General features: G+C 37.6%; 1 protein-coding gene across 1 annotated transcript in view; it reads right to left on the reverse strand.

Moving 5' to 3' along the window:
• The window catches only part of plxdc2 (plexin domain containing 2), a 249,937-nt gene that overhangs the window by 47,082 nt on the left and 185,914 nt on the right, over positions 1–16,941 (reverse strand). The window contains exons 7-9 of the mRNA XM_002933138.4: positions 14,597–14,696; positions 10,138–10,233; positions 7,108–7,189 (exon numbers count right to left, since the gene is read on the reverse strand). Of these exons, the coding sequence (XP_002933184.1) occupies positions 7,108–7,189; positions 10,138–10,233; positions 14,597–14,696 (278 nt within the window). The remainder of the gene's footprint in view (positions 1–7,107; positions 7,190–10,137; positions 10,234–14,596; positions 14,697–16,941) is intronic.

A 16,941-nucleotide genomic window follows, 5' to 3' on the forward strand; every position in this document is an offset into this window, starting at 1 on the left:
TATGGACGGATTTGGGCGGGCTCAAATCCAACCCACTGAACCTCTTAAACGAAAACTATACCCCCAAACAATGTTGGTCTCTATAAAATATATTTCTTATTAAATATTAAATAAATATATTGCATAAACAAGCTCATATGTAAAACCCTGCTTTATCTAAATAAACCATTTTCATAAAAATATACTATATTAGTAGTATGTGCTATTGGGTAATCCTAAATAGAAAATTGTCATTTTAAGAATTAAGGGCCACACCCTTGGATCATAGGATTCACAGGGCACACAAACAAACCAAGGCACACATACATGCTAGACCCCATCAGCCAATTAATAGACAAAGTTCTGCCTTTTATTCCCACACTACTTCCTGTTACAGTTAGAGCTGCATTATTTCCTGTCAGCTGATCTCTGAGGGACCACACAGACCATCACAAAATGGCGGCTCAAGGGAAAGGATGTAAAAGGCCAATATTTACTGATATATATATTCCAGTTTGGCGAGATTCTATCTGTTAGTTAAGTATTCATTCTGGGGGTATAGTTTTGCTTTAGTATAGAGGTAAAACCATGTGTAGTTAAGTTTGGCACAAGCGTATGTAGCCTTACAATCTGGCATAACAATGGGTCTTAGCTTGGAAAAATTATGTGTTAAATGGGTTGTCGTTTGTTGACCGTTGTTATTCCAGAATTTTGTTGCCAATGAAATAAGTCCATTGATTTGCACAGGTTTATACTTAAATCACTACAATTGTGCTAAAAATAAATTACATACCGCTATAAATGCCACAGTAAACATCTTTTTTTAATGGACGATTTCTGTGATTGTAATAAATTGAGTTAATTCACAGACAAGAGCAGCCCGTCTTTATAAACACAGCATTGACTTATTTTACTAGATTTTGAAATACTTTTGTAGGGGTAACTCATTGTACACACCCATTAAATATGTACCTTAGTTTTTATAAGGTTACAGGTTTTAAAGAACAAATCCTCCAATAATTCCTAGATGCCCATGTTGCCATGTGTGCTTGCCCTGATGAAGTCACCAATCTTCACAGATTTGGGTTTGTCATTGGGCATGCTTGGCCATATGTGTAATGTTGCCAGAGTACATGCACCTAGGATATAAGTGCACTCTAAGTTTATTCCACTATTCAAGGTGATGCTGCTTGTTCTGCCTGATGCTATTATTCAGTTCATTCTTCAATCCTGACCTTGGTCAGATCTTGACTTCTCATTCTTCTCTTCAATTCCTGCCCTTGGTCAGATCCTGACTTCTTATTCTTCGCTTCAATTCCTGCCCTTGGTCAGATCTTGACTTCTCATTCTTCTCTTCAATTCCTGCCCTTGGTCAGATCCTGACTTCTTATTCTTCGCTTCAATTCCTGCCCTTGGTCAGATCTTGACTTCTCATTCTTCTCTTCAATTCCTGCCCTTGGTCAGATCCTGACTTCTTATTCTTCGCTTCAATTCCTGCCCTTGGTCAGATCTTGACTTCTCATTCTTCTCTTCAATTCCTGCCCTTGGTCAGATCCTGACTTCTTATTCTTCTCTTCAATTCCTGCCCTTGGTCAGATCTTGACTTCTCATTCTTCTCTTCAATTCCTGCCCTTGGTCAGATCTTGACTTCTCATTCTTCTCTTCAATTCCTGCCCTTGGTCAGATCTTGACTTCTCATTCTTCTCTTCAATTCCTGCCCTTGGTCAGATCCTGACTTCTTATTCTTCGCTTCAATTCCTGCCCTTGGTCAGATTTTGACTTCTCATTCTTCTCTTCAATTCCTGCCCTTGGTCAGATCCTGACTTCTTATTCTTCTCTTCAATTCCTGACCTTTTGGCCTGTTCCTTATTCCTGCCTCCTTCCCCAACCTCATCATGAGATCTGACCATTGTGTTTGCTTTCCAGTTTTGTACTGAATATGCCTTCTCTACCAGCACATTTGCTTTTTCTGAACTCATGATTAGTCCTGTACTCAACATCAGGCAATGACTTGTTGGGAGAAATGTGGAAAAATGTTTTCTTCATTATACTACCTCTTGTCCTGGGTACCCCTTGCTGTTGATAGGTAAGCCGGATATGTATATGCTTCAGTACAAATTAACACATAATCTATAGTTTATTGTTTAATGGAATAGGTTTGGGTATTTGCCCAAAATTGTCAGAACTTTGCCGTAATAGCATTATTTTCTATATGGGCAAAACTTAAGAAATAAATGTGATATAAGAAATGTTCATTGTTTCATTGGCACAGCAAGCACAGACCATGCACGTAAGTAAAGTAATAATATTACATTCAAATCTTTTGTATCATTTTTAATATTCCATTGTTTCTTTGGAAACTAAACAGCATACCGTACTTCATTTATTTAAGATTAAGCAGGTTGTAGTGATTGCATTAAAAGGTTGCAGCGTTCACATTAATAGGATCATCAGAAATTAGCTGTTCCCTTGGCAACTACAGCATATAATCTACAATAAAACTTGACTTGAAGAATGATCCTTGTTCACAGAAATGACCTCTGGCAAGTGCTAATAATTGATTTTTTAAAAGAAATGCAGTTTAAATAAGAATGTTAATGTCATAATTCTCACTTTTCGGTTCTTTGTGTGTTGCATTAAGTGCTCTTAATGTTTGCCCCTTTTCTAAGAGGCCATACACTGATTATATTAATCAGTTCAATAGCTAAATGTTGATTTTAATTAGCCATCTTTGTCTTTGGAGGAGAATTATTCATGTTTGAAATTTTAACATTCACAGATAAGGAACACTTCTTCTGTGTGCTGTATTAATCTTGAAAGTAAACTAATGTGGCTAATCTCCAGTTTAATATTGTCAAACATGGTTCCTGCCATATGAGGCTTTTTTTGCAACCCTGAGGATGCCAGATATAATTGCAGAGTTTTACAGCTTTTCTTTTGAAGGTGTTATAACAGGCCTTCTTGACCCATAGGTCATAAATGGTATATTAGGCAAAGGGAATTAGAGGTCAAGGATTGGATGTTCTAGTAAATGTAGTAATTAGCACATGTGCCATTCTAAGTATAGGCTCAGAGCAGATATTGCCATCCACTGGTAGGATTTATATAGAGTATCCCAAAGATCCATATATATATATATGTCACACATAGGCGGGTATACTGTTGTCCTTCATATTATTGTTTTTCCAGGTTCCATAAGAGCCAAATGAACGTTAATGGGAGTAATGCTTGTCTCCAGGCCTCTCTTTATTAGTGAAAGATAGTTTCTTTTCATTAAGGGGATTTTAAATCACCATGAGCTATATGACCCACTGTACCAGTTGCTTCCTAGGCTTCTGCCTCCCAAACACACATGCATACACCTCTTAGAACATACCCCAGTGCCTGTAAGGTCTGTAGCAGGTATACTAGGCCAATTACAGACTAATTTAACCCTTGACATCCTGTGATGCACAGCACTGAATCACTTACACAAAATCAAGTTTGAAATACAAGATAATTAAGGATACAATCCCATGACAGTACAGTTGGATACAATACTTTTATATCATCATTATATTAAGTGAAAAGTCTAAGTGACAGAACTCTACGTGCTCAAGTAATCTAGGCCAGGTAAGAGTGTCAGGAGGTGTATGTAGTTCTCTGTTATCAATTATAGAAACATGTCATTCTTCGCACTCTTATAAGAGTAGGCAGTGTAGGCACATCGTGCATCTTAGTTATATTAACAAGACTGACGTGAAGGTGGTGGAGAGGTAGCAATTTTCCGCTCCATAAACTCTAAGACACAGATTATCTTCTGATATTTGGAATATTCTGTAGCACTGGCACCTCCAATAAAATCTTTTGAATTATGTTCTAAATAAGAGATGTAAACTGTAGCAGTTCCCAGCAGTAATAAAGGTTAGTCAACCATTAGTTGGAGAAATGTATTAAAATAAATATAGCATTTGGTCAGTCTTAAAAATGAGTGCCTATATGACTTTATTAATTAAGGAGTTGGTTGCAAGGGGCAGTTTTACAAAAATATGTCATTATACAGGATAAAAATAAAAAGTGATGTTAAAATACACAGCACATATTACTAACAGGAGGATGAATATCCAAATTCCTTATATTAACTACAGGTATAGGACCCGTTATCCAGAATGCTCGGGACCAAGGGTATTCCGGATAAGGGGTCTTTCCGTAATTTGGATCTCCATACCTTAAATCTACTAGGAAAACAATAAAACATTAATTAAACCTACTAGAATTATTTTGCATTCAATAAGGATTGATTATATCTTAATTGGGATCAAGTACAAAGCATTGTTTTATTTTTACAGAGAAAAAGGAAATCAATTTAAAAAATCTGAATTATTTGATTAAAATGGAGTCTATGAGAGACTGGCTTTCCATAATTCGGAGCTTTCTGGATATTGGGTTTCCGGATAAGGGATCCCATACCTGTACAAATTAAGGGAAGCTACTTTCAGATCCTACATTTAATAACACTCTGCTGATTAAAATAAGAATGTACAGTGGGAATAAATGCTGGTGAATGGATGATTTTCAATAAAAACATTGCTACTATTATAAAAACTTTTTAATATCCTTCTCTTATGGGCAACATTTGCTCCAAATAAAAACCTTATATTCCATATGTGAACAATGTGGTAGAATATGGGTCCCTGGCATCTAGTAATACTTCTGTTTGCCAGTCTTTTGGCTACTTAACTACTTACTTATAGACTGTACGTGAGGTTCATGTTAGCTCCCACATAAATTAAGATATGATGAGAAATGGGGCTGTCGTTGTCAGATAATCTGTTTGAATACATATTACAAATACAGCTAATATAACATGCTTAATGGTATTTTATTATTGCCAAATAATTTGACTCCAGCCATCAGTCAAATGACTCCGGACATCACAAGGCTGAACTGTTATAGGGATATATTTTATTCTACACAAGATAACACACCACATAAAACGTAGGGGTAGGTACTACCAGATAGGTGCATACTACTGTATAGCTTACCTGTTGGGTGACCTTAGGTAGGAATAAGGGCACATTTATCACCACCCTTTATGTAGTGAAAATAAAACATGGCAATGTCAATAAAAGTGAGATTTCTTTTTTTATTATTTTGCCCGAGCAACTTTACAATGCAAGGAAGCATGTTATAAACACGGGTCCCCATGAGAAATAATGTCGAACACAATTTCCTGTCAAACAATTTTCTTATAAAGTCAGAACACTTACAATGTTGGTATATTTTATTTATGATGCTGTGCAGTGCTTAGATAGTAAGAGGGCAAGAATGTCAGAGACAAAGGTTATGATTCTTAATAAAAAAGGCAATCAGCAAATATGTAATATACGAGGTATGTTCTATAGATAGAATTGCAATGTGCTTCATGGAGTAATAAATATGTTAAATACACCTGCAACACTCTATATACCATGTGTGTGTCTGTGTTTGTGTGCATATATATATATATATATTTGTTTATACAGTTTGTCCGGTGGAAATATTTATTTTCTTTTTCTTATTTTTTTCCTTTTTCTTTTACAGTTTCACCACATTTTGAAAATAATAAAAAAAAAAAAAACCACACAAATACAAGAGTATTGTAGAAATGATACCTATATTGACTAACAATAAAAATACATTGAAAGCTTTCGGAGCTCTAAGGTCCCTTCGTCAGGCAAAATACAAATGAGAACTGTAATGGCACAACATCTATACTGTTAGATCAGAGAGAAGTGTTACTGAGCAATAAATTAGGAAGTTACAGATAACAGTATAGATGTTGTGCCATTACAGTTCTCATTTGTATTTTGCCTGACGAAGGGGCCTTAGAGCTCCCAAAGCTTTCAATGTATTTTTATTGTTAGTCAATATAGGTATCATTTCTACAATACTCTTGTATTTGTGTTTTTATTCATTATTTTTTACACTGGCTAACACGGTACCACATTTTGAGCCATTGGCTTGCTGTTTAATGCAGTATTCTGAACAATGTTTTGAAAGAACAATTCATACCTGTAAACTATAATATGCTGTAGGAAGTTGGTGGGAGGCATAATCATAATAAAGGAGGTGGGGGGAACAAGTTCACAGATAGCACAACAAAATCTCTTTGAAGAAGGTGGACAGGTAATCACTGCCTACTAAAGGAATACATCAGTTAATAGAGCTTCTCCAGCAGAATCCTGCATTGAAATCTGTATTGTAAAAATGCAAAAATATTTTTTTATATTTAATTTTGAAATTTAACACGGGGCTAGCCATATTCTTCATTTCCCAGGGTGCCACAGCCATGTTACCTGTGCTCTGATAAACTTCAGTCACACTTTCCTGCTGAGCTGTAAGTTGGAGTTATACCCCCCTCCCCCTCAGCAGCCGAACAATGGGAAGGGAGCAAGATAGCAGCTCCCAGTAGATATCAGAATAGCACTCAATAGTAAGAAATCCAAGTCTGGCTTGGGACTCCTCCAGTTACATGGGAGTAGGAGAAACAATAGGTTACCTAAAAGCAGTTCTAATGTGTAGCGCTGGCTCCTTCTGAAAGCTCAGACTCAGGCACAATGCACTGAGATGGCATCTACACACCAATATTACAGCTAAAAAATACATTTGTTGGTTCAAGAATAAAATTATAAATGGCAGAGTAAATTATTTGCTACGTATACAGTGTAATTTAGAATTAAAATACCATTTTTTGCCTATGCAAAGCCTAAAAAACTAGGAATTCTTCGGATTTTAAAATTGGAACGTGGAAAATTGCAAGATGTTAAATAGCTTTTATATGCTAGTTTGCTAGTTAATGTTTAGCAGCTTAGAGAGCGTTTCTGTCCTTTCAGCACATTCCCAACTATTTCAAATAAGGCTGTTATATTCCCTCCTTGGATCTTGTTTTCTAGAATTGCAAATGTGGAGCTCTAAATCACAAATAAAGATACCTTATCTAAAAAAAAAGTACAAACCGTCTGTATAATCAATGCCATTCCTAAACATATTTCTATTTACCATGGAAGCACTGCCAAGGCATTGCACCACATCTGTATATATTTAATCATTTTATCTGCCATACAGAAACACATAACTACACAGCAGAAAGAAATATTTTTGCAGTACCTTTGGAGAATATTGCACCAGCTACAGTTGAAGCCAATCATGGAGGAGACACAAGAACTGCAGCTGTTAAACTGGAGACAGGCTGCGGATAAAATATACCAGTTAGTAACTTACACAGAGCAATAAACCCATCCATGTTATCCTGCAGAATATAGGGGCATGTATAGCAAAATATGAATGAAAGGGGAACTACACCCAAATACACTAAAGATCACAGATTTCAGATCAAAATCTAATTATTGTGAGAGAGGGTCTATTTGTAAACACAATTATTATATACAGTATACCGTATATATATATGTTTATATAATAACCCCGTCCATGTAATCCTGCAGAATATAGGGCATGGGTGGGCAAGACGTTGATCACGGTCCACCAGTCGATCTCCCGTGGATTTCTAGTGGACCGCGTCTAAGCCGGGGGATGCTAAGCGCTTTTATTGGAAATGCGTACATATTGCGTCTTGGGGGAAGAGTCAACAGTAGATCGCCGCGGGACTGGGCACCCAAACACACTAAAGATCACACAGATTTCAAATCAACATCTTATTATTGTGAGTGGGTCTATTTGTGAACACAATTATTATATATATGTATATATACTGTATATATATATATATATATATTTATATAATAAACCGGTCCATGTTATCCTGCAGTGCAGAATATAGTGGCATGTATAGGACATTACATTGATAATACGAATGAAAGGGGAACTACACCTAAACACAATAAATAAATAATAAATAAACAATAATAAATATATATATATGTTTATATAATAAACTGTCCATGTTATCCTGCAGAATATAGGGGCATGTATAGCACATTACATTGATAATACGAATGAAAGGGGAACTACACCCAAACATACTAAAGACCACGGATTTCAAATCAACATCTAATTATTGTGAGAGTGGGTCTATTTGTGAACACAATTATTATATATACATAACTCAGGACATTTTGGTGTATTTTTATAGCTTGTACAGCTTTAAATTAAGAAGGAAATTAGCTCCTCTTGTTCCTATTCTTTCTGCAAAAGAGTAAAACCTTGTGATCATCTCAGCGTTTCTCTAATTTAGTTTTAAACATTTTTATTTTAATAACCTAATTAAGAAGGAAATTAGGCGAGCTTCTCTTGTTCCTATTCTTTCTGCAAAAGTGTCAAATCTTGTGATCATCTCAGCGTTTCTCTCATTTTGAGTAATTTAATAGCCTTCATTAAAAAGACTCATAGAAGTATGCAAAGCAGGTTTAAAGCATTTATAAATATACAGTACATAAATATAAGTTTCACTGTTTCTTTTTTTCATGCTGTCCACAACTTTTCTGGACCACAAACAAAAAAAGTTCATATTGGCACAGTTACCATGAAATCTTTATTAAATGAAACACAGTGCTGTATGGATTATTGTTATATTTCCAGTGCTCATACATTAACATTTAAAAATGCACATGTCCTATATTCCCAGTCCTATATTAACTTTACATCCATAGCATTATTTACAAAATACTGTCAAGTTGATTTAGTTTTACTTATGGAATTGATATACTGTAATGCACATTTTTACTACAGAGCTTTTTCAAATGAATGGAGCATCTCAAACCCATATCATAAAAATGTTTACAATCTATATAATGCACAATAAACCAGCACATTCCTATACTGTGTTTCATTTAGCAGCGAGGGCTCTATGATTTCAATGCTGGGCAATTTGTCGTAATTATTTGATTCCATGGCATTTGCAATATGCAGTCGTTGTGTTAAATGACAGCTGTATAGTTTCCAAACCAGCAATAAAACTCAGGTTCAATAAAGGCTCAATTACATGAGATAAATCAATTTCCAGCATGGTTATCAAGTCAAGTCAAGTGTTCAAGTGTTCTGATTTCTAAAAAGTTAGATGAGGTTCAGAAAATACTTTTTCCATAGGATCATGATTAGGGTTGCCACCTTTTAATTTCAGATGGGGGGGTGGGTCAGGTGGCACTGGGGGCAGGATTGATTACATCATAGGAGGAGCACATGACATTTTATAGGCGGGTTCGGGACATCATGGAGTGGGGCTACGACAGGACTGTAAGTAAATGCCAAGGTGATCAGCCAATTGCAGATCGCTGTGTAATTCATGAACTTTTTAATTGGTCCTCATTTTTTTTTATAGTTTTTGAATAATTTTCTTTCCTCTTCTGACTCTTTCCAGCTTTCAAATGCGGGTCACTGACCCCAGCAGCCAAAACACTATTGCCCTGTGAGGCTACAATGTTATTATCATTATTATTTTTTATTATTTTGGCCCATCTGTATTCATATCCCTGTTTCTCTTTCAAACCACTGGCTGGTTGCTAGGTTATATTGGACCCTAGCTGCTGAAATTGCAAACTAAAGAGCCGATGAACAAAATGCTAAATAATGCTAAACTACAAAGAATAAAGAATAGCACTCTGTACATTATACTAAACATTTGTTTAAAAGGTGAACTACCCCTTTAAAGGAGACATATTGGATAAATGGGAAAAACCCTAACCCTGTAGGCAATTATGAATAATATACAGTGCTGGTTTCCCTTTGGGCTAAACATTAATCCTATCTGTAACAATGGCCCCTTTATTGGAGCTCCCTATAGATCCTATCACTTTTCCCTCCAATGTGAAATGAAGAGTGGGCGTGTCCTAACGGTCCCTGCCAGAAGCACAGAATGAGGGGGAGAGCCAATCACAGCCCTGCACTCACACAAGCAAAGACCGGCTTCAGTTCCCTATCAGGTCAGCCTAGCTGCTGATTGGTTCCTATCCTACAGTGCAGGGTACGGAGGGCCGCCGGCTCCTCAGCTCATCCAGAGAATTCAGCCAGCAGGAAGTGGAACAGATGGGCGGGACTAGTGGGGTTTTGCTGGAATTTCTCAATAAATCAGTCTGAAACACAAAATTTTTAAGCACATTCCTTCTATATCTAGAGGAGTATAATTCACTGGTACATTCTTAATTTTTATAGGATATGTCTCTTTTAAGTCAATATGTTACTCACTTGGTAGAGGCAGCATCTCAACAGCAGAGAAGTTGGTAATTTTGGTCATTTCCAGCTCCACTCGGTGATATTCAAAAATTGTCCTTCTACGAACATCTATCAACAAAGAAAATGCAGCCTAAATTTAGTTTAAGGGTTAATACATACAAACCACAATTAAATATCATTAGTGTTCCTACCATGAATACTGAACCCATAACAGGAAGCCAACATGGCAAGTATTTAGCCTTCAGGGTTCAGGTCTACCACAAAGTAAATGCTCTTGTATTTATTCAATCCATCCATCTGTTCTTACTTTCTTGTGTTTTTTTTAAAAGAAAACTAGGCTCCACAACAATCTGACTTAATACACTGCTGTATAAATGCTGCTGTTGTAGCAGCAAACTAGTAATTATGCTATTCTACTTCTGAGCCATAATGATTCTTGGTTGGTCCGTGCCCTGGAATCAATCCTCAAATGCATATCTTGGGCCCCACTGCATGTAAGTGGACCCTGATCAGATCATTCTATATCTATACAATTGTGTGAGAGGACAGGGGCTGGTAAAGGAAATGGCCCAGAGGTATATGTACAGGTTAATATATATTTTTTTGGCTGAACTCTACTAAGGTCCAGAACTTTCCTACTTTTCATTTGGAATTTACATTGTCTGCACATTTGGTTTCATGTAAGTGCTACTTGCATAATAGTTACATAACTGTTATACATTTCACCCCATGCTGGGTGGCAAATACAACAGGCTTATTAACTTATTTAACCAGCTAAAATATTTTCCATAGCTTTATGAGACCTTGAAACAGAGATAGGCCTATGCTAAATGGAAGAAGAGATCTACATAGAATTAGACTACCACCAGAAATCATTTCATACCATTACTTAAGCACACAAACAGTTAACAGAGAAGAAATAAGAAATTCATATTCTATTCATATTCTATGAAGAAGTAACTTTCCTTGACTTTGATATGCACTTTATGGGTCAGCACAATTGCCTTGAACCATTTACAAGAGGTTATCCTGTACTTATGCTTAGCTAAGCAGTTTTGCTTTTGATAATGTTGCATTCGCAACACTGTTATTTTTCTATGGATCAACAGTGTACCAGGGGGGATTTTTTTGTTATTTAGCAGTGATACATAGTCTGATGAAGGCTCTCACCCTTGTCGGAAGAAGTTAATGAACTATTTTACGTTCCATCATAAAGTAAAAGGAATGTCATCTTCTCAAATATAATTAGTTCTGAGATCCTGTGTACTTTATGCCCTTTATATTCTCAAGGACCAGCTAGAAAGGTGTATCTTGCATGATAATTCCTCTTAACCTCTTACAATTATTTATATAAACTTTATATTTGAGTTGTAATGGTGCTTTTCTGTTTGTTACCTATTACTTACCCTTACTGTGTTGCCTGATCATTGTCCTACTCTCCCACGTCATGCTGTCTGTGTTTATTATTCTTTCCCTCTTACCTATGCTTTGTACATAGTATAGGTAGGTGGAAATAACATAAAGGTACCTGGAGGTGGGCAGTGATATTTCTGTTATCAGAAGTATTAATGCATGGCAAGTTAAGGTAGTCATACACAAGCCAATAAAAGTTACCAATAATTGGCAGTTTATTGGTCTTTGCATGGGTCCCTCTGACAGGCCTAATCAATTGATATATGTCCAAAATAGGACAGATGTCGATATTACCCACCTCAAGGTGGGCATATTGGGGAAATATCTGCTTATTTGGTGGCCAAATGAGTGGATCATTTAGTGTTTGCCTAGATTTACATTACTTTGCAAACTAATTTGTCTTTACATGTGTTGCTGTTTCAATGGTTATGTCTTCCAAATTTGAGAGTGAGTACAGCTATGGGACCTCTTATCCAGAATTATTGGAAATGCTTTTTGGATAAGGGGTATTTTGGTAATTTGGGCAAGTAACATGTCACTTTATGCCTGTGTTTTGTTCATATTCTACTACTTAGTAAATGAGCCCTTGTGTCCCATTAGTTTATTTCTCCCTAATGTGTCAAAGAAAGACACATTGGAGGGGGTGGGCATTTTTATTAACATTGGAGACAAACATCATCAGTGATGTTGCCCATAGCAACCAATCAAATCAATTAGATTTGACTGGTCAACTACAAATTAGAAAACAAAATATTTTATGGGCATCATCAGTGATATTTGTCTCCAATGTTAAGAAATACACCCCATGGTGTATACTCAGCACTATTCCATAAAATCATGGCATAAAATCGAGTGGCAGCCATGACTCTAGCAGCCATATAAGTGGCAGACTGAAAGATGAATAAAAGAGGGCCTCAAGAGTAGAATATGGGGGGAAAAGTTAGACTTCAGTCTGCAGTAAAAGTTACCTTTTTCTGATCTGAAAGGAAAAGTGATTGTTGTTATGGGTTACTGAGCTGGGGCGCACAATTGCCCATATTGCTACTAACTCTCTGAGAATGAGAGGAGACCAACAGAGACACATAAAATGAAATTGTCTCATACCTGGCATGTCACACCAGCCCACTGTTCATTTTGTGGTTTCAGAACCTGACTAGAATGTCAGTTGACTGAATGTCTTTTAAATAAGGGTTGCAACAGTAAGCACTGTATAAGAGCACTGCCATTAGTCTCTCTCTGGACCAATTTATTTTGCTGTTCTGTCAGGATTCTATCATAGCAAGCAAGGAACCAATAAATCCTAGTTTCAACTTCAAAAACAATTTTGTTTCTAAAGAGATATGCCAGGCTTGTCTTTGTTCCTCAGACTAAACTAACTCCCAGGTGAATTTGTACCTTCTACCTGAAATACAAAGGCTGATTATTATCTTTCTTTTTTCTATAGAACACAATAGAACATAATCTTGATTAACACTTTTTTAAAATGTGGAGTATTTAGTCTATAGGTTCAATTTACTAAATGGGGAAAGGTGTGTTTGTATCCACAACTGCCAGATGCTAATCTGCTTAATTCTGAAGGCTTAAAGGTGATAAATGAAACATAAGCAGGCGCAACTTGTGCTTCCCATATAAAGGGGAAAATGTAGACACACATGGGTGTACAAATGCCTGCCACATACTAAGGTTCTATTTAATAAGTGATAGATTGATCACCCGTTGACACAAAATGAATCTGGCCTCTTTGCATGCATTCTAGCCCCGTGCCAGATGCTCAACAAACTTGTATCTGGAACAAGGGTGCACAATGCAGTGGCAGTCACAAGTATAAGATATAGGGGGCACGGATGGGCGCCACCACAAGGACAAGGAAAGTGTAAAGGTTAACTTCGGTCTATGGAAAGGCATACCTGAGCAATCTTGAAATGATGGGTCTCCTTGTCCTTTAAGATTTAAAGTGGCCACACATGTGGCGATCTGCGATCTTTCCTGCGACCATCGGTCGCACAAAAGATCGTCAGACCCGCCACTAACCTTCAGGGCTGAAACGGCAGATAAGGAGGTAGAAACAATAGGATTTCTACCTCCTTTTGCCGATTCAGCCCTGACGGCAGATTTTGCTCATGGCGCCCGAACAAAATCTTTTAACCTGGCCGATCGGCGAGTCGACCGATATCAGCAGCCTCTTGCAATACCGGTCGACTCGCCGACTTGCCATACACGCACCGAATATCGTACAAACGAGGTTTCGTACGATATTATCGGTGCATGTATGGCCAGCTTAACAAGTTTTAAAATAGCTTGTGTAGGGAGTTTAAAAGGAATCTCCCTGATTTGATATTTGTATGTAAATAAAAAGATATAATGATGAATGTGGCTCAAGCAGAGCCACTGTAGTTAGAGACACTGCCACTGGGTCGGCTTGTACTGAATGGTGCTACACTGCAATTCGGGTTACCACCCAGTCGGTATTTCACTGGCCTATCTGGTTATAACTTATTCTCCGCCCCTGGACCACCTCCTATCCCCTCTCCCTTTATAACTTACCTTTGTACCCATTTCCCCTTGAATTAGGCCCACCCATATCATGCCCTGCCCCATGCTCAGACATCAAGGACCACCACCCACCCTGGCCAGTAAGAACATTGACTTAATATGGCAACCCTATGTGCAGCTCATTGTGCCAATATGTAAGGAAATTTGAATGCTAATGAGAAAAAAAAACAACATGCAGGTGAACAGCAGAAAAGTGAGGGTACAAGAGGTCAGTGGGGATTACAGAATAAGTAACTATACATAAGGTAAGGTTCCAATCATGGACAAGAATATTTTTGCTAAATTAGAATTTCTGGCAATTAGCCTAATGTAAGAGACTGCAGTGAGCCTCTAAGATACATACAATGTCCAACTACTAAAGCTTTCTCTAAGTTTATGAATCTCAGCAGCTTTCAAACAGTCAAGTTAAAAAAATCAGTGACCAAATAGAATAAAAATGGAATATCAATAGCAAACTTCTGTAGAATGTCCCTGCCAACAATAGACTTAAATGCATTTAACATACTGGGAATTTGCTGAATCTTGTGAACCACCACAAAGGCGTCTGACAGCCCCACTTTGACTGGATGATTGGTGGAGCTTATCTGCATCACTGGAACAGGAATCTGCAAGATAAACCAAATCATTTGTATTAGGAACAACACAGGGAGTCAGAAGAATAGGAGCTTGTTAATAGAATAGAATTGTCCTAACAACTTCATTGAAAAGAACTGTTAAGCCCAAACCCTGAAAAAAAGCACAGATCAGAAGATGTGTCCAACAAAATACTTTATACAAGAAAAACATACAAGTCCTTACTGTTAGTGATCCATTCAATTATTTTAGCATTTTGTTACGTTACTATGATTTCAGTTTCAGGAAAATCTGTGGTTTTGTAAATTTTCCTTTCCCCTGTGTAACAGTGAGCCTTTTAGCTACCAATGACAGTTTGTAGGGATACATTACCCAAGTATAATTAGAGCCTACAGCTTGTTTATATTTCAATACATATTCAGTTACACATGTTGGGACTGGGGTGCACAGAAACCATGTGGAGTCTGCACTTTATTCCTATGGCTTGGATCTATAATCCTGGTTGTCCTGAGAAGAATGTGCACATTCATCTATCTATCAGTCTAACTATCTGAATATAAATGTATAATATTACCTCTAATGGAGTATTGCTCTCCAATGGCCATGACAATCATGAAAATGAGTTTGGCTCCAATGAACAACACTTTTGTTCTAGGCATCTCATCAGAAATCATTTGTTTCCTTCAGTGATTCCAATTCATAACTGGTCAGTATTAAAATATGGTTCGTTTGGCACTACTCATCTCATAGCTTAAAAATGATGGATCCCTAAAGGAAGCTTGTATTTTTTTATCAGTGTCTAAAACCAAAGGGAGATTATCTGAGGCATCATGATAACGTCACGTATGGCAAAGGGCAAATCCCTGACAGTATGCCAACCGCAGAATAGAGCTGTTCAGTATATGGGTAGAACTTTCTCAGCAACAGTCGAATTGTCCAAATAGCCATCAATTCCCTCTTAAGGTGCTGCCATTTATCTAGAAGGAGGTGATATGAATGCTGGGGAGAGCTTCTAGTGATGTCTCAAGCCTTTGCAGCAAAACCTCACGGGGTATAGTCAAAGGCAGGGAATAAGCAAATAACTACCTACTACTACTGATTTTCCCTATTACTTCCCGCCAAGAACACAAAGAACCATTACTAGTTTTTGGGACTGATAAGCCCCAGCTTTTATTATTAAGTGATAGTAACACATTAACCAACGTACAGAAAACCATAATAAATTACTGACAAATGTAAACTTACAATGGACAACTTTTCATATATGTCCAGAGTACCCCATTTAAGAAATGCTTGCCAAAATTACACGCATACTTTCCTGGGCTATCTGACATGACATCCACCAAATTCCATGGGAGCCAGACAGGCAAATGAAACCAGCCAACCATGCAACTACCTTGCAGGGCCAGCACCCACATCAAGCCTATATCAAAACCAGTTGGTTACTTGGACATAAGCCCCCAAATGGCAAGCATTTGTCACTTTAGGTTACCAGTACAAGATTCCAATTTTCCAACAACAAAGTTACGCCTTGACTGTTTTTTGGCGGTGGAGCAAAAACCACACAATGCACAGAAAATTAGAATTTAGTAGTATAGGGCATCTGGGCATTAATTGTGCAATATCAGTGGGGTATAAATCATCAACCAAACCTAGAAGGCTGACATCTAGAGCCTTAAGTCAAAGTGCCTCAGTTATATACTGTACCTACTGACTTGAAAGCAATTTTGATTATGATCCTGCATATCAGTACATCCCTTACCCCACATTGTCAGAAAGCAGGGAATGGTACATTCCCAATAATCCTTTTAGGCTAAGGGGCACATTTACTAATCCACTAATCCGAATGGGAAAAATTCGGATTGGAAACGAACATTTTGCGACTTTTTCGTATTTTTTGCGTTTTTTTCGTTGCCGTTACGACTTTTCCGTAAATTGTCGCGACTTTTTCGTAGCCGGTACGATTTGCTCGTATATTGTCGCGACTTTTTTGTATTGAGAGCTCGTAAACGGCGGGCAAACCTTTCAGACTTTGTATGATTTTGGAAGCTTCCCATAGGACTCAATGGCACTCTGCAGCTCCAACCTGGCCCAAGGAAAGTCTCCCATAGGGCTCAATGGCACTCTGCAGCTCCAACCCGGCCCAAGGAAAGTCTCCCATAGGGCTCAATGGCACTCTGCAGCTCCAACCCGGCCCAAGGAAAGTCTCCCATAGGGCTCAATGGCACTCTGCAGCTCCAACCCGGCCCAAGGAAAGTCTCCCATAGGGCTCAATGG

This window comes from Xenopus tropicalis, chromosome 6 (assembly GCF_000004195.4).
Source record: "Xenopus tropicalis strain Nigerian chromosome 6, UCB_Xtro_10.0, whole genome shotgun sequence".
NCBI classification, from domain to species: Eukaryota; Metazoa; Chordata; class Amphibia; order Anura; family Pipidae; genus Xenopus; species Xenopus tropicalis.